At 39.5% G+C, this 19,204-nt stretch overlaps 1 protein-coding gene across 2 annotated transcripts in view; it reads right to left on the reverse strand.

Annotated features, from left to right (window-relative positions):
* Window positions 1–19,204, reverse strand: part of grid1a (glutamate receptor, ionotropic, delta 1a) — a 283,228-nt gene that overhangs the window by 73,344 nt on the left and 190,680 nt on the right. For both annotated transcript variants that reach the window (XM_084736150.1, XM_084736151.1), the window contains exon 4: window positions 16,578–16,783. In XM_084736150.1, coding sequence (XP_084592276.1) covers window positions 16,578–16,783 — 206 coding nt within the window. The remainder of the gene's footprint in view (window positions 1–16,577; window positions 16,784–19,204) is intronic.

The following is a 19,204-nucleotide window of genomic DNA, read 5'->3' on the forward strand; positions in this document are numbered from 1 at the left end:
GTGGGGGTGGCATGATTATTACTACAATGAGACAGCAAATGTCTATTTTCCAGGAATTCTGGGAGACCTCTGAACTCTTCTTCTTTTTTATCTGTTTTTTTTTTTTTCAAAATCACAGCCACGGTCACAATACCCAGGGTCTAATATAGCACCAACCAGAGCTTTGGTGTTATGACAGTGGGTGAGTACGAGTTGTGAAACATGGGGATAGAGAAAAGAAGTGAGGAAAACCAGTAGGGATCCCCCTTTGGATAAAATTGAGTTGGATGGAAAAAAAACAACAATTAATTCACAGATTCATGTAATGCATTTCTAACATGGTCCATTTTTGTTTTTTTTAAATTTGACGGAAGGCTTGTTGGCATGATAATTCTGTAAATATTTCAGCTCTAAACTATACTTAAATCAAACAAGATCATGAGCAAGTGTTGGCACAATGAATCAAACAGCATTCTTGGCAGAGTGTGAAATCGGAGTTCAAAATATGTCCCCTGTGCTCATTTACACATTAGCATTTACAGTGATTCTCTCCAGAGTGCTCTTTGGGTTTGGGTTTTTACATCAAAATCAGTTAAGGATTTCATTCAGCACTCTCAATGCAAAGTAAATCCGCTAATGAAATTGCAGAAGCACTTGCAGCTTTATGAAACTCCCACAGGCATGTGGGAATAACTCCTCTCAGAGCAGCGGGTTTCTGTGCTGAGGTGTTGATGACCTGGTACACGAATAATCGCTTCATTGAATGATTAGGACTGAATCCATAATACCTGTGATTATGGATACGTGGGAATCTATATTCCTTTGAAGGCTATTAAAATGTAATTATCAGTTAAGTGACATGTTAATGTAAACATCTCTGTGAATGTTGTGGTGTCTAAGACTAAACAGGAATAGAGCTTGTGAATTTCTTCATAACCAACAAACCAGAGGCAAACAAACAAATCAGAAACAGCTGCAATAACAAGCTGTTCTGGTAATTTTCCGTGGACGTAAACTAACTGATACATGAAAACATATTGAAAAATACCTACATAAAATAATTTATGCCCACTTTTATAAACCGCACAGTTGCGTGGACATCGAGAACAGATCCTCACTGAATAATGCCACCTGCACATGTTCGCACATGCATAAATGAGATACAGTATATGGCCATATCTTTCAAATGGGGGTGTTAACACAGACCTGCGAATGAGACATCAAAGGAACATATGAATATGCATGTGCACATGTTGAACACAGGCTCATACATATTTGTGTAAGAGCAGAGTAAGGAAAGGAAGTAGCACAGGTAAGAAAGGGGTGATAGGACACCTGAACTGAAGTTTATATTTATATTCTTTCCACAGGGGCTGTACTTTAATTGAACATTTTCTCCAGAGCTTTTGGACTGTGATAGGCTGTGTGCTGGGTACCAATACAGTACTTGTTTTCCAAGTGGTTGGCTTTGCAATTACCCTTATAACTCTTACTGTATTTTGAGTCTGCCACTTGGGAATTGGGCAATAATCCTGAGCCCACAGCAACAATTTCACAGAGACAGAACTTTCCAACAATATTGTACGGTTTTGGTATAATTGCATCTCATATTAGGCTGCAGGGAGACAAATATACAGAGTGATAAAGCTATTAACATATACAGACAAAGTAACTGTGTTCTTGACTATTCCAATTTAACAACTACACAAGTGCTTTACAAAAACTCAGAAATGGCATCAGAATGTCTCTACAACAGAAATAATAATAATTATTATACATATAAGAAAGCACTTTACACGTTCTAACCAGCTGCCTCAGATCCTGCTGTTGCTGCCGACTTACTGAAACAAAAAAGTCTACAGGAAATTTCTTCGATCCACAAAAACAAAAAACAACTACCTCACACGAGAAAAAAAATCAGTTAACAAAAGAATCAAAACGAACATTCTTTCAAAATAAGAGCTCTGCATTCACAACTTCACTCTCCTCCTCCTCCATATTTTCCTGTCATTCTCTTCTTCTGAGGTCATTGGCAAACATTGCATTTAAGGCTCTTAACTAACGATTATTATCACAGATGATTCATTGAAATTGAAATTGGAGAATTTTGACCTTACCTGAAAAAAATTACTTGAACCGATTAATCGATTATCAAAACAATTGATTATATTGCCCAACTTAACTTTCTCCTACACTCTTTTTTTCCACCTGTAGTTTTTCTTGTTTGTCCCTTTCATCTCTCATGGACATTTCATTTTGGAGGTATAATAAGTCATGGGTATTCGTGGGGCATCATGGCCAAACAGGTGACGCAATCAAAAATACAGACTTATTTTCTTAAATCACATTTCTACATAACCAATCAGCAAAATTACAGCTATTGTTACTGTTAGGCAATTAGCTCCTTATGCTAATTACTCAAATTGCCCAACTTGCAGCTCTTAGGACCCAACCTTAATCTCATCTACTTAGCATACAGATAACATTTTAACCATAAAAGTTCTTTAAACACAACCTTGCTGGGTTTCATATAGGCTATATATGGGTTTCCAGTAGGCCAAAAAAGAGGCTCTGAGAGAGTAACGCTGCTATTTAAAGGATTTCTGACACTCATGTGCAACTCTAGAGGTCACCAGATAAATGAGATAGACTTCGCCGGGTGCCTTTTACGAGATTAACAGTTATCCCTCCGGAAGAAATAAAAATTGCCCAAGAGGTTTACTGTTTCAATAATGCAAAGCATGACTCATAATCACAAACATCAATCAAAGTTTATCACCCTCTGCCAAGACAAGTCTGCGTTTTGGGTGCTGCCACTGAAATACATAAACTATATATAAATATATACACCTGACTGTATTCAATATTTGCTTTTCTAAAAGGACAAGGTCAGAGTGATCACAGAGGCTAGGAGGTGATCAATTGTGGGGTACTGGTGCCAATATTGTATTGTTGTTTATCACTTTCCTCCTCATCATCATGATAATCACTTTCACTGCAACCACCATCATCATCAGTAACACAATGTTCAAGTTATTTACCCTTTGAAGGCCCTTTCCTACATTTTAGAAAGTCCTCCGACATTGATTAATGTGATGGGATAAGCCATCACCTCAAATACACCACACTTTTAATTCTCCAGCATTACTTATGAAAAGGCAAATTATTTATGAAAAGCTCTTTAACTTCAGCAGATGATTCATACTCGTGAAAGTAATAACAATCCATCAAGTAAAGAGCTTGCCAACTGCCCCGGTTTCAATTTTAATACCAGAGTTTGGATATACAACCATTTCTCTTGATTATTCCACCCTCCTGTGAAATATGTACCTGAAGAGGTGGTTTTATTTAGATTTTGTTGGAGTAAACTACTTTGTTACAAAGTGCTGTGCTGTTGGAGGTAACATATTGTATGCAAAGGCTAACACCTTCTGAATATTTCAAACTCATGGCCACAGAACGTGGCTGACTTTCTCACCACCTCTCAGGAGGTGTTGTTAATTGATCACGGACAGCAGGGGAGCCATCTATCATTTACCTGTCAAACTGTAGCGTTTATTCATCACGCAAAGCAATTAATGTTTTCTCTCTGTGTACTACAGCTCTTCTGTGCTCTATGGTAATAACACTTGGCTTATTATGGAGAAAAATCACACGGAGTTGCTGAATTCTGTCACACAAACTCAATACTTTTGCTTCAAGCCAGGGATGGAATTGGAAATTATTTGGTGGGAGAGTTGGAGGGTAACAAAGTGACACTTACTCTACAACATGTCTGCTACAAATATTTGGGTCTATTATTGTGTGTAATGTACACATTATAATTATTAAATTACTTCAGGGGAATAAAGACAACTCTAAAGAGTGTATGGATCTACACAATGATGTATCTATCTGTAACACTACCAGAAGGATGACAGAACAAACAGGCAAAGAATATTACCGAACAAAACAAGTTTGTAGAGAGGACAAATGAACAGAGGAAGAGAAATGGAGACATAGACAAAAGTATACAGTCCAATAAGAGAGGAGACAAAATGAGATGAGGTTATGTGGGGGAGAAAAAGCAAGGGCAGAAAGATAAAGTGCCCATGTAGAGAGAAACATGAAACCATTAACGTGGGAAAAATACAAAGAGGAAACGAGGGAATGTCCTGTAGCAGGGACAGAAGGGGAAAGAGAGACAACGAGTGAGAGAAGAGGAGGGAACAGAGGGCAGAGGAGGATGAGATGTAGGACAATGATAGATCGTTTTCTGGCAGGCTCAATTTGTCACGCTGTTATTGGGAGGAAAATGGAATAGAGGAGCAGCAGCGAGGGTCAGAGGGAGAGGACAGGGGTCCAGAGGTGGGAGCGTTAAGCCAGGGGGGGAGCAACGTCCGCGGACGGTAAGAGAGATAAACTCCACGCACCTCTTCACCTCTGGCCTCCAACAGATGATCACTGGAGGTTACAATGCTATGATGACTCCATCCTCGTAACCAGTGCCACGCCACACATTGGTGGAGGACCTTCCCCCCTGTTGTGTCCCCACCACGAGAACAATGAATGTTCATTTCTCATACACAAGTGCTGTCTTGGACTGACTCAGTTTTACTCAGCACATCAACATCTGTCTTTTAACCTTAAGTTGAGATTAGTTCGAGTCAAGCTGCTGTAAGATGGGACATAAACACTGTATTTTCTATAAATTCTTCACAATAAAGTCCTTTTCTTAAAAAAAAGCTTTTATTACAAAGCAAAAAAAAAAAAATGTCGGTTTCAGCAGTAACTTAGCAAAACTCCTCAAACCCCCCCCCAAAAAAACAGAGATTCAGTTAGAGCTGAACACACAGACACTTAAAAACAAAAACATTTTTATCTCTGGTCTCTTGCACAGACATGAATTCAGCGGGGGTCATTACAAGTTGTCCATGGTTAGCAAGATGTCACCACAGCCTGCCTGGAGGCATATCCAATATGCCTTGGCCTCACTCCAGAGAAGGTCCATCGCGGGTGCAACTTGGCACAGCTTGGCATGTTAAAAGTGATCATGGAAATGCAGATTCTTAGAATGTGGTTTTGAGGGACTTTTTAAGATCTGACTTCAGAGTAGGTGCTCTCCCACCATGGGAAGAACCTTGAATGACATAAGTGTATGGTGATTGGCTCAGAGGTAAGTGTACGTTGTAATAGATGAGCCAGTGAAGCACTGGTGGCAACGTCCATTTTTAAAAACCTGTGTAAAACATGTAAACAACAATTCGTAGCTGTAGCCTTAAAAAATGGAACAAAACACTGACAAATAGACAAATAGCAAAGTTCAGGCTTTAATTAATAATGTATGTCATGCAGAAGTGATGTTGTGGTACCATCCGCCACCCAGCTTCTGTCACTTTAGCTTTTTTTTGTTTGTTTGTTTGTTTGTTTGTTTTGTCAGTGTGGATGAGGTAAAGAAAAAAAAGATATTAAGTTCTCAGGAGAGCTCTCCAGTAGACAGTTCCTCTCAGGCAGTACCCAGAACTGTTTCCTCTGAAAATGTGAGCATATTACTGTGTCTTACACACAGATCTAGACCTGCTCTATATAAAAAGTGCCCTGAGATAACTTCTGTTAATGGTGAAATATGAGCAAAATTGACTTGACATGGGTGGATGTACTTTATTCTTATTTGATTATTAAAAGACACTTTATTAAAGAATCACTGTGTAGGATTTACTGGCATCTAGGGACCCGTGCCCTTACTGTCAGGTGATTTTACACCAATTAAAGCAGACTTATGAATATGATGGTCCATTTTTACCCGAAAATCTTACACACTGTACCTTTAATGTGGAGCATCATTTATTTTACACACCAGGATCAGTTTACTATTAATATGAAGCACTACTCTGCCTGTAAAAATAACCCTGGTGATGTAACCAAGGTCAGACTTCGGAATTCAAATTTATAACAGTAAGGGGCAATTACAAGACAGGGATGATATAATACAAGATGCCACTGTATTGAATTATAGGAAGTGTAGGATCCAGCTTGATTCATACTAGGGGCTTAAAGGGTCAGGATATCTTGACCTCTGCCGCACAGATTCTGACCAATGTTTTATCCGTTTCTTGCAAGATCTTCAATTTTACGGATTTGCAATACTTAATCACTGGAGTACTGCCCTTACAATAAAACTTTTTTAAAAATGTTTCAGCATGAAATAAAACCCTTAAATCTCCAGATTCCATTTAGGACACAGCTGACAGTTCGCAGTTGAGGTTAGAAGGCAGTGTCATTCAGCGCAAAGCTATTTTCTTTGTGTGCACTGCAGTTTGTGTATGATCCATGGTAATAACATTTAGTCTACTGCAGGGAAGAATTAGAGATAGTATAGACAAACATCTGGGAATATTTGCAGACTGTAGTTTTAAAATAGGCAATGAATATTAACACTTTTTATACACATGCATTGCATTTAGAGTTTCTGGCTGAAGCTAATTTATATCCCCTGTCCTTGGTTAGCCTTTTGACAAATAACACATGGCGTCTTTATAAAACCTAAGAATTACATTCATACACTGCAAGTATGCATAATAGAAAATACATACAAATTCCATTACGTAATAAATATAGTGATAATATTATCATTTACAAGGCAAATGCCTTTGCTTTTCAACATGTTCAAGCTGTAGCATAACTGAACCTAAAATATGTGGGAACTATAAAGGTGAGCATCTCCTATCAACTTAACGTATATTCCCCTCAAAAATAATGCAATCAGTAAACATGATTAAACTCCCACACTGTTCCCATTCTGTGTTTACGTAGTACAGATAATCTTGATATTGTATAATCTCCCACACTGTGCCCTCTATTCTAAACTTTACCTGCTCTCCCCCTGCTAAGTACTGGCCATCCCTAATGTGTTGCTTTGTTTGTCACCTCCGTAAACTCTCCCGGCCTCTGATTCCAAATGATGCCACTCAACCAATAACACACCGTGGCCTCTCATTTGTATTCTGGGCCAGTCTAATTGAATCTTCTGGGTGACTGCAAGTGTGTTTTCTATTGCGTTAAAAAAACAATCAGGCTGAAAAGTACTTTTGGAGCTTCGTAATTATACCTGGCCTCACTCATTAGCACTAAGGGAGGGGGTGTAGACAGAACTGGCAGTGATGGATCTGAGGAAGGAATGAGGGGTGATGCAGTGGAGGTGTGCATGTGTTTGGCCGTCCTTCTGTGTGTGCGCATGAATGCAAAGGATGTTGTTTGTGCCAGCACTACGCTCCCCTGCACCAACACCATGCTCTCTGTGTCAGGTTAATGAGTCATGCTGGGATAAACACTTCCAGGTCATGGCCAGCTTTATTCCATCTGAGGGAAAAGGGAAGTCCAGGTGCCAAGACACAACTGCGCCGGAATATTTTGAAAAATGCAAGGAAAAAGAACAGACCGGGGAAAATCAGCAGAGCTGCAAGAATCTAATGATCGTGATCGGTTTTGTTTCATCCGTAAAACTAAGAAATGCCATGAAAAACTGGGGCAACAACAATTGGAAAAAGCAAGAAAAAGTACTGGGCAGAAGAAATGAAGACAGTCTAGACACTGGGGATATTAGCTCTTAGTCCTGAGAGGTTTTGTAGGTGGGGAATGGTTTTAGACTTTCTCTACAGTTTGATAACAATTTTAAGTGCTGCAGATAATATGAGAGAATAACATTTGAATTGAAAGCACGGGGCATACAAGGCTGAGCCAATAATTTCTTACTCAAATTCTGCCACCTCTTGTAAGTCTGCAGTCTATTGTTGGAACATTTAAAAAACGGTATACGCACCCTGTCCCCTTAAAGTGGACATAATCTTCAAATACTTTTTTTCCCGTAGTATTTTCAACCTGTAAAACTCTGACTTTGACAAAACAATTGTCAAGGACACAGAAATGTTACAAAATGAGAGCTTACTGTCAAGAGTCATCAAAGGCTCTCATGTCAGAGAGATGTGGATGAAGTGTGTGTGAGACCTGCATGCTTATGTGCATAGGTCTGTGTGTGTTGTGCCCCACAGCTGTCATGTCAACGGCAACAAATTCCCCAAGCAAGAAAAGTCATCATCACTGTCTTTTTCCAAAGCACCCCATAATAGCATGTCAACTCAGGCTGCTTTTAAATCACCGTCCACAAGTGTTCGTGACAATAAGACAGAAGAGTCCTTGGCATCAAAACGCAATTCCTGGCAAGGGCAAATGTGTTTATTACAACTCACACTGAAGTGCCACAAGGGTCCATTTTTAATCAGCGCTTCATCTTACTAAAATGGAGAGTCCCTGTCCGTCTGTCTGTACGTATGTATGACCATCTTTCAATTTTTTCAACAACCGTTGATCCGATTGACTTTACACTTGACAGGTGAAAAGCTGAGGACCCTGAGAAAGACAGTTTAAAGTGTGAACTCATGCTGGGTACGGCTCATGCTCCATTACTCGCTACTGTACAATCAAGACTAGATTAAAAAAGAGAGACTGAAGAGATCCAAGATGTTTAATTGCAAAAATTTGTATAAAGACTTTCAGAATAAATGGGTTTGTACCTGTAAAAAGCTCCATGGTGCAAAAGCTAGTATCATTATCATCAATTGGTGGTAAAAAAAAAAAAAAAAAAAGAAAAAGAAAGAAAGAAAGAAAGAAAGAAAGAAAAAAAACAACCCAAAAACAGCAAAAAAAGGCTGGACTTTAAGATTGAATGCGCTTGTTCCCACAAATCACCTGGTCCCAAATGGCTAGCTATTATCAATGACTAGGTATAAAAAAGGGCTAGGTATAAAAGGGTAAGAAAAAGTTTACTCTCTCATGAGGATTCATTCTTTCTTTAGAATCACCATCATCAATTGGTGACTTAAAAAACAGCAAAAAAGGATAGACTTTCAGATTGAAGGCTTTTCTTCCTGGAAGTAGCCTGGTCCCAAATAGTAAGCTATTAGCAATAACTAGGTATAGAAAGAGCTAGGTATAAAAATTTGTGATGGTGATTCACTTTTTTGAATCGGCCCTTCTTAACAGGCACGTTTTGAACAGGCACTGCACTAGTGGTCTCAATTCTTGACAAGTGAATCTATTTCCAACACCACAACCTCATCTGCTATGCAGTCAAATGGGTACACAGACACTCTATGCTTCTGTTCCTGTTCAGAGAAGAATTAAAGCAGTGTCACTGACACATGGGAGGACATTTAAAAAGCGAGTGTAAAATTATTTAGAGAAACAAATCATTTTAATTATATTGCCAGATTTGTTGAACTCTTGCTGAAGTTATTCTGGGACAGAGCAAGCAAAACAAGTGGGTTTCATGGCACAGTTCTGCTGAATAGCTGGACTGACCTTGAAAGAGTCCAAAAACAACTTCAGTATATTTGCTTAGCAATGGCATTCATATTACCTCCTTCTCTTGGAAGTAAATATTTGGATGTTGAACAAGAATTTTAGTTGGCAGAGATGGTGCATAAAATAGCAGATTGATGAAAAAGCAAGATACTCAAGGGCACCAGCTACAACCTGAAAAAAGGCATGAGGAAAAATGTACTACCACCAATTTATGGTGCCTACTGTACATCTTGAATCATGTGGCAGTTCACATGCTGCTATAATATTATTTACAGAGACCCAAAATGTCATCATCAACATCATGATGATGATCATCATCACAGTGACAGATTTAAGATATCTGCAATGCAATTCAATGAGAGGTATTGTGAGAAAACTGAATAATGATAGAAATCCTTCTATAAAAGCAAGGGATGTCTGTCAGAGTGCTCCTCACATATCTCAAGGACTGCTCATCTAATCTACTTCAAATTTGGTAAGTGTGTTACTGGGGAGTGCAGTGCAGTGTCCACTTTGGTGCTATCTGGACATGTAACACGTCCACCATTTATACATTTTGAATGAGCTGATGATCATCCACTCTGTAGTAGTTGGGGATGGGACTCATTAATGTCGTGATGTGATCGACAACGACACATCACCAATACACATGGCTGCGCACGGTCAGCTGCGCACTTCACCTGGAAAACAAGCTGCAGCTACAACACCTCACTCACGATCCCCTCAAGTGTTTTAGACAATGTTTTGTGTTTTAGGCACAATGTGGCTCTTTATAAGCTCTTGGCATATCAGGGCCGTGATTTCATGGTGGCCATGCCCATTCAGTTCAGCCTCATGACTCAAACAGGTAGATTTGTATCTCTCCTTATGGAGAGACAGGACATGGACTGCCAGTGTGATGGGGAAAAAAGATACTGTAAGTCATTACAATGACAAACTTTTTCAAAATAACTTAAAATCTCAAAATAATTACTCAATTTTTCAAAATTAAAGACTTACTATCTCAAAATAATGAGTTAGTATCTCAACATATTGACTTAAAATCTCTAAATAATGAAATAGTAAATTCCTCTAATATAAACTTAACATAGTTGAGTATTGAAGAAAAGTTTCAACTAGCAATTGAGACCATAAACTCACGAGGAAAGTGTTTACTGAGGTAATAAATCAAGTGAGATAGACTTCATAGACTTCCATACAATCATACTTCTGTTTGCAACCAGTGGAGTTTCCCTTTGCTGGTCATTAGAGAGAGTGCAGGTTTAAGGCACATTTCAGACTCAGAGGCTACGCTCACTTCATTTATAGAGTCTATGACTCAGTTCTAGTCTCTCAGCACTCGTCTCTTTTGTCTCTCTTCACTGCCATCTCTTCCATTAGATTTCACCCATTACTGTTTCATACAAAGGTGCTTTATTATGTTGGAGGAGCCCCTTCTAGCTCTCAATCTCTTTTTCATCTTTGACCTTTCCTCCCTACATCCATCTCCCCTCGTCCTTTATTTCTCTCCCCGCCTTTGTATCCCTCTTATGTGTGCTCCCTCTCTGTGCTCCTGTCCCCCTCTCTTTACCCTCCTGCCACCCCGTGCAGCATCTCTTTCCCCCTCTCACAGTCTCTGGCAGCAGGCAGCAGTGCTTGTCACTCTTGTAGCACGGTGTAGCCGCTGCACAGGAGGCAGACCTCACCCAGCCTCTCTGCTCCATCCATCAACTGGCCTGCAGAGCCGGCATGCCAGCTGACACCACCCATTCTGTTTCCCTTCACATCAACACCTTCAGGAGGCCACTGTCCCGCAAGCACAGAGAGAACAAATGCAATAGGATACCAGAATAAGAAAACATTCAATTTATGTTACAATACAAAAGCTAATACAAAATACTTACAAGCCTAAAACACTTAATCCATAACAGCAACCTGGAAAAGCATCCACTTAATAATAATCCACTTCAGATATGCTTGTATTATATATTCAATGTTAACGTTTTAGTCTTAGTATTCATTTTCAGAATTCCCACTCAGAACAGGTATTTCAATTGCTTTAAGCATTTTAATCAATGTTGGTGAAAATGAATGACTATCTCCCAAAGCCAGAACCCAGAGAGCCAAAAATCTAATTTGGGTGTCTTTGAGATATATAGCCCGGAGCTGCACCAGTGACAATTAATTGGAGAGTGACTTTGGTAACTCATAAAACGTGTCAAGCTTTTGTACCTAAATGCGCGTCGTTTTATGTAAGTGATTTAGCAAATGCTCACTAATACAACCCAAGGACGTAGAAATGGGACAGCTGAAAGCTTGAAATCCCACTTTATGTCCCTCTAAAAGGCTTGCGTGACTCAAGCGAGGTTCCCCCATCATGAAGGCAACAGAGAGTGGTCGGGTGTCAGGAACGAGGCATCACTGAAGTTGACAGAAGACGCTACATCCTCTCACGGCCAAAATGAACGAGAGACGAGATGGCAACTGTCTGGACGGGAGAAAACAAGCGCCCGGAATTTCAGCAAGAAACTGCAGACACTGTCAATTACATATGCATCTAGTTCAAAGTATGAGAAATGACTGTGGCCTGAGAGTAGACTGCAGAAGTGACAACTGAGTTGAGACAGAATGTTACTCAGGGAAGTAGAGCACCAGCAGTATAGAATGTGGGACTTAGGATGACTTTTGCTAATGCACTTATGTCCTTTAATGTTGGTCAGGTGAATTAATAACTTGAAATTAACATTATGAATATGGTCTAGCTATATTAGTCCGTTGATGAACTATCAGGTCCCTCTCTTTAATCTGCCCAATGTATATTGGGACATTTTCCCTCATCCCCATCTGACCTTGTAGAGGAATAAGTGAGCAGACTAGGAGAAAATAGGCCCCTGGGCCCAGACATGTGCATGACGTTCTGCCGACCTACAAAGGAGCAAGTTACTCAGACTGCGTTACTTGTAGTCTTTTTGTGTCTCTGTAATTGTTTAGTCTTGCTGTTTTTTGTTTCTCTCTCTGTAGTAATTTGCATCAATGTGATCATTTTGCATCACTTTGTGGTCGTTTGCGTCTCTCTGTAATTGTTTTGTGTTTCTTTTATAGTCATTTTATCGTTCCTTGTAGTCACTTTGTGCCTCATTGTAGACCGTTTGCATCTCTTTTGTTGTTGTTCAGCAGCTCTTTGTACTTTTTCAGGACATTTTGTATCTCTTCAAGTCATTCTGTATCACTTTGTTGTCTTTTGTGTCTTTGTAATTGTTTTGGGTCTCTGTAGTCATTTTGCATCACTTCATGACTGTTTTCCATCACTCTGTAGTCATTTGCATCTCTTTGTAGTTGTTCTGTGTTTCTTTACATAGTCATTTTGTGTCTCTTTATCAAACTTTCTCATCTCTTTTGTTGTTGTTCAGTGTCTCTTTGTGTTTTATTAATCTTTGTAGTTTTTTGGGGTCATTTTGCGGCTCTTGCTAGTCTTTGTTGTCTTTTGTGTCTCTGTAGTTGTGTTGGGTCTCTGTAGTCATTTTGCATCACTTTGTGGTAGTTTTGTGTCTCTTCAGGACCATTTTGCAATACTCTGTAGTCATTTTGTGTCTCTTTGTAGACCTTTTGTGTCTCTTTTGATGTTGTTCAGTAACTCTTTGCAGTTTATTTAACTTTATAGTTTTTTTTAGGTTGTTTTGCACCTCTGTTGTCGTTTGTCTCTCTTTGTTGTATGTCTCTGTGGTTGTGTTGAGTTTCTTTGTAGTTGTTTTACATCTCTTTGTAGTCATTTTACATTCCTTAATAGTTGCTCTTCATTCCTTGGCTTCGTTTTATGTCTCTTTGGAGGTCTGCTCAGTAATCCATCCATGTAAGTAGGTACAGAAAATAAATAAGTGTAGAGTAGAGCGCAGTAGGAAGAGATGGAGAGAAAATAATGGAGCTGAACGAACTCTGAAACGCACAGATGACAAATTCAGAGAGGAGCAGAAAACAGAGCAGATCTCTGTGGTAAACAGCTCTGCTACCCAGCTACACCTTCATATAGTTTCACTGACAGTGCGCCACATTAATGTATCCTTGTACAAATCGTTGAGACCACTAAGACCATTAATCTCCCTAATTACGCACATTTCTTTACATTTACATAACCATCATTAAAAAACAAGTCGCCTGTGATGTTTTTTTGATCCAGCATTCAGTCGACTTCTAATCACCAGGGTGACTCTACTGCTTTCTCTGATGCTGAAGCAATTCATGAGCACTCAACTCTCCAAGGCATCATCATCATCATTCTTTATTTTAATATTAGCATATTTACATTTTCTCCCCCGGTATCTCTGGTGGGGAATGGCTACACTCTGTGACAACAGTTACCAAGGTATTAATGAAGCTTTGATGAATTAACAAATCTCTACCACTTATAATATATTAACATATTCATAGGAGCATTTGGGAGCTCTGCCGAACGTGAAGCTCCGCTTATTTCTTAGTCCCCAGGATGCCTCATGCTAATTGTATAAGGGATGATAAAGAATATAATTGGCGAGATTAAATGCAAACTTATGAGAAGAAAAGATGTCTACAGCAGTTTGTGTGTGTGTGTGTGTGTGTGTGTGTGTGTGTGTGTGTGTGTGTGTGTGTGTGTGTGTGTGTGCGTGCATGCAAGTGTACTAAAACAGAATTCACTGGAGAACAGGAAAAGATCAAAGCTTTATGTCATTAATGAAGCTAGAAAGCCTTGGCATATTCACAACCTGTGTACTGATTTACTTTTAAGTGCTTCATTTTAGATTAATATGGGATATTATTATTTAAACAAAGCTAACAAGTCAAGTTTTTTGACCTGTTAGTTAAGACTTTTTATCAATGGCATTTGCTCACAATTGAAAGAGAGATTAAATGAGTCAAGCGAGAAGATATGCGTCAAGCGTTTTCTTTATGGTTTCAAGACAATAAATCAGTTATGGACAGGATTGCAGTATATACTGTATTGGACATTACTATGACTGGTTTCACAAGGATTCACTGTTACCCTGCAGTGATCTTTAAAGACAACCGAGCTCCTAATGCAGTAAAAAGATAAAAATTTGACTGTACACTTTATATTCCTTTAATAAAGCATTTTAATACATCCATCAGGACTTTTGTAGTTCCTTCTATCTTTATACTCTACCACAACCTTGACTTCACTAAGGAAGATGGATAAGTACACTTATAGTGGTCTACATAAATGTCATAAGTCAGAGCTTAAGTTTAATCTTTCTTTCATGACAAGTGACATTAAAGGAAATGTGAAAAGGCTCTCCCCTTAGAAAAATATACCTGAGTGTCCTGGGAAAAAAGAAAATAACCCAATATGAAATATTGGACCTGATACAATATCTGTTTTTCCCCAGCAATTTAAAACAAATAAGACATAAAGAATACTCAAAGTATGGGCTAAAATTGGAAATACTATTTCTTCTATAATACATATTCATGTTTTTGTATTTTCTTTATGAAACCAGCTCCTTCTCCTGATTCAAATAATGTGTGGATCTCACTTTTGTAAATGCTGTTGGCAAACCTACAGTCAACCTCGCTGGCTGACCTACTCTGCAGTCTTGACCTGTTTGAATGATATGTTGCTTTGACAGGATTTCAGTAGCAAAAGATGTTGCCTAGATTATGAGAAAAGCTTTGTTGCCATTTAGCTGGCAGTGACTTTTATCTACAGCCATATTTAAAGAACCCTTTGCCTACTGTCCTGTATTTGAGGTCCATTTGAGTTGGAAAATCTTCAATGTTTTATAGTGTTTCACTGGTCTTGCCAGATGAGAAAAAAAGATAAAGGGACAGCTAACCCCCAAATTAAAAATACATAGTTTTACTTTGGCCTGAAGTACTCGTTATCCATACACATTTACTTGGTGTGTGTTGCTCAGGTTTGGAGATATTGGCCGATGTCTGTCTCGTCTGAAATATAGTGAAACTAGATGGCACTCGACTTGTGGTGCTCAAAGCATCAATAATATACATTTGAGAAAAGTCAGACATCAAAAACTCTGCAACTCACACCACAATAATCTTAGATGGAAAAATAGCACTACAGGCCAGAGGAAAGATGTGTATTTTTGGTTTTGGGGTGAACTGTCCCTTTAGGTATCCGACTGTGAAGTGTTGGCTGGGCAGAACAAGCCACTCAGCTTGCTTTTATGCTGCCATATTTTTTTCACACTGCCAAAGCCACGCGAGTCTGTTCTTCAGTCATGCCAAAACACTACAGTACATTACTATTCAGCATGGTCTGACCATGTGGTGATCATGAGTAAGATCCTTGCTGATGATTAAAGGAAAAGCTTCCAGTTCTGGCTGCCATTAGTGAGGAGAACAGAGAGAAGTGTTTTTTTATTCTAACACCTACCCCAATTATTTTTAGTTTACTGGTATTAAGGTCAGGTCATAGGTTCACATCTTATGAACTATTTTGAGGAGAGGGCAGCTGAATGAATAAACTTTGATCTGAGCGAGCTGTGATGAAATTAAAAAAAAGATGCGCAGTAAAGTGGAGAGCTGGATGCATTAACACCTACACGTTCCCCTCATTCCAGCTGCTATAATTAGCAAACATCGCATGGAAGAAGAAAATAGAGGAAAGGTTAGTAACAACTTCCAAGTTATGATAGTATGATCTAAAAAAAGATCCTCTGAGGCTACACACAGTTGACTATGTTCGAACTTTGCCTGGGGTGTTGCTGAGGTGCTGATCTGTACAGTAAACAAAACTCAATTCACTGGCAGTGTGGTGAAGGCTGAATTAATGTTTTACTGTAGAAATACTGTTTCTGCTGTCCAGAGAAATATCTGGAACATTTGATGCAGAACATTGGCACCTGAAATGTGGTTTTCTTCTGGCCAACTCAATATTGAAGGCAAAACACATCCCAGACTGATCTCTGCCATCTGCTTTGGGTTTTGTCAGAATGCCACAGGGGTACAGACAGGCAGTTGCATCTTGTTTCAACAGTTTTAACAAGGGAGGGGTCACCAGTGTGGTCTTAGTGGCAAGTTATCAATGAAAACCAGACAATTCATTTTCTATTACTCAATTATTTTGCTATTTTTATTCCATTCACTACAGTTGGGGCGATGAAACGTTTGATCTGCTGTCTTTTTGAGATTGGGAGTGCCAGGCAGATCTGTTCATGGGTCATCAGCCTTACTGATTAAATACTTGTTTTCTCTCTGCTTCTTTCACCGTCTCTCTGCTTGTGTTGCTAATCCCCTCAATGGAGAAAGGTCTCAGTAGTGCAGCCTACCTGGTGAATGAACACCTGTGCACCTCGAGGGCTCATGAGCAGCACGGCCCGCCGTAGAGTGTCTCGGTACCGGTTGAGCTCCTCAGTGCGCATTGTGTTGAAGAGGTCGGTGAAGACTCGGCTGACGTTGCGGTCCACCCTCTGCAGGGAAACATCCAGACCCAGCCGAGATGCCTGGTCCATAAAGGTCTGTAAACCCCGGATATCTGAAGGAGAGGAAAGAATGACAGATATGAACCCACAGAAACTGTTTCAGCAGGTGTTATGTTACACAGTACTTTATTCCCAGAGCACTTAATCAGAATTGTGGGTTCTGCACTTTGAACACCTGCACATGCACGCTATATTTTCAGGCTCTGTTCCAAGGGCTTCAAGGCAGGTTTCGTTCTTTGCTCCTGATCTAAAGCGTGACAAAACACAACAAGCACTCCTGTCTTTCTGTTTCCTGGAGTTTACAGGATATGAAACTGCAGGCAGGTGTTGCTGTCCCCAGAGATCTGTGTGTGTGTGTGTGTGTGTGCGTGCGTGCGCTCACTATACAGGAAACCACTTAAAAGAAGCCAATGCTGCGCACACAAATCAAAGGTGATGTGCAGCAGAGGGCTCACAATAAGCACACAAATCCCAGCAGTCACAGGGGAAGCAGCAGCATGTGCCAAGTCATGCCGCATTGTTAAAGAGAGGCTAGCCAAAATCGCTGGGGCTAGAATTCTCTCTGCATCCACAATGGATGGGGTGTGTGTGTCATGTGTGGAGGGGTAGGTTTTCCCCTGTTGCATCTTTAGAGGTTGTATGAGACACTGAATGCTCTAATGCTTTAGTATAAACGCACCATGCACACACCTACACATGTATAACAGAATAAAATCACACTGTGGGGGAGTGTGGTTGTTATTTAAGGTGATTTGGCACATAGATTTTAGATGCTCAGGGTACAAATTGGAAATTAGGCTAATAAGAAATCCCTTGATCTGGTCTGAAGAGTGAGGCAACATATTGCCACATCATCCCCGTGTCTCAGTCTGCACCTCGGGGCGAAGTGAATCAGCATTATGACTAAGTATCATATGAAGTAAACCATAAAGAATTAGATGCAATGCGCAATGTTTTCCTGCCATTGTTGTATTGCAATTTATTTTTAGGGTAACATAAATACTCACGGAATAAAAATGTTCAAAGGGCAGAACAAAACATGAAATTAAATCATTCATCATCTTGAAGCGTCTCCAAACTCTTTCTGCAGCACTCTTCTGAAAGTCTGCCTACCAATCACACACACACACACACACCGACACACACACACACACAAACACACACACACACACACACACACACACACACACACACACACACACACACACACACACACACACACACACACCTCTTTAATTTCTTTGTCTCTAAATTGAAACGATTACCCTTGGTGGTGTTGCTTTGGATACAATGGGCAAAAGCTCAGCCCCTGAGTAATCCTTCCTTTTGTTGGAGCACAAACGCAATTTGTAAGTAAATCATTGCCCCCCCAGTTCCATGACTGGACCACTGCAATTAATTTTAGATACAATATCTTCTATATACAATATTCAGCTGCAGTACAATATGGTGATATTGACTATAGACAAAACATAAAATCTGATTTCCTATCTCTGTTATACAAAACCCAGAGGGTATGAAAGAATAAACCTTCTAAACATTTGTGATGGCTCAATAAGGAAAACAAATTACTAACTCACGTACACAAATTAACTAAAGTTGTGGAGCTGAAGACATTTATTACTTATCCAAGAGGCTTCATCAACTCGTCTTGGATCATTATTCACACCAAGATGTCAAGATGAACCCACACAGATGTTTAAACTACACAGACTTTCAATGAGACAAAAATCTACTTGGCAGAGGTTTACTAATTGCTTATAAGGACAGTTCAACCCATAAACAAAGTACATGTGTTCCCTCTTACCTGTAGTGATATTTATCTGTCTAGATAGTCTTGGTGTGAGTTGTTTTTGGCAGCCATTTTTGATTTAGTTTTAGTCTTAGTCTTTTGGACGAAATGCTTATTAGTTTTAGTCACATTTTAGTCATTTCTATCCTCGATAGTTTTAGTCTAGTTTTAGTCGACGAAAACTAAAAGGGTTTTAGTCCAGTTTTAGTCATTCATTTTAGTAGAAAAAAAAGACTTTAAAACATTAAATTAGGCCAATACTGATATAGGAAATTGTAATTGAGGTTGACAGGTTGTGTTGCAATTCATAAAGCAACAGTTAACACTTTTGTATAATAACCAGATTTCTTCCCATCCGTTTTATTTTCTACTGGATTATGTGTAAAGTATATCCATAAATCATCACGTCTTTTCTGCCCACCTTGTGCTGACGTTGCCGCCATGGTTCATGAACTGTGTGTGTGACCGGCCCGGTGTGCACTGTGCCCGGTGGTGGGCGTGAGCAAACAAGGACGGGATGCAGGTGCGTTGCTGATATCTTCAGCATTTGGCAGACAGATTGCACGCACAGTTGGAGGAAATGCATTTTGATAGCCAACCCACAAACATTTTCGTCTTGTCTCCTCTCATCAACGAAAACAACAGATAAGTCTCGTCATATTTTCATCATCAAAGAGCTATG

The sequence above is a fragment of the Lutjanus erythropterus genome, chromosome 14 (genome assembly GCF_056507025.1).
Source record: "Lutjanus erythropterus isolate fLutEry1 chromosome 14, fLutEry1.hap2, whole genome shotgun sequence".
Taxonomy (NCBI): Eukaryota; Metazoa; Chordata; class Actinopteri; order Lutjaniformes; family Lutjanidae; genus Lutjanus; species Lutjanus erythropterus.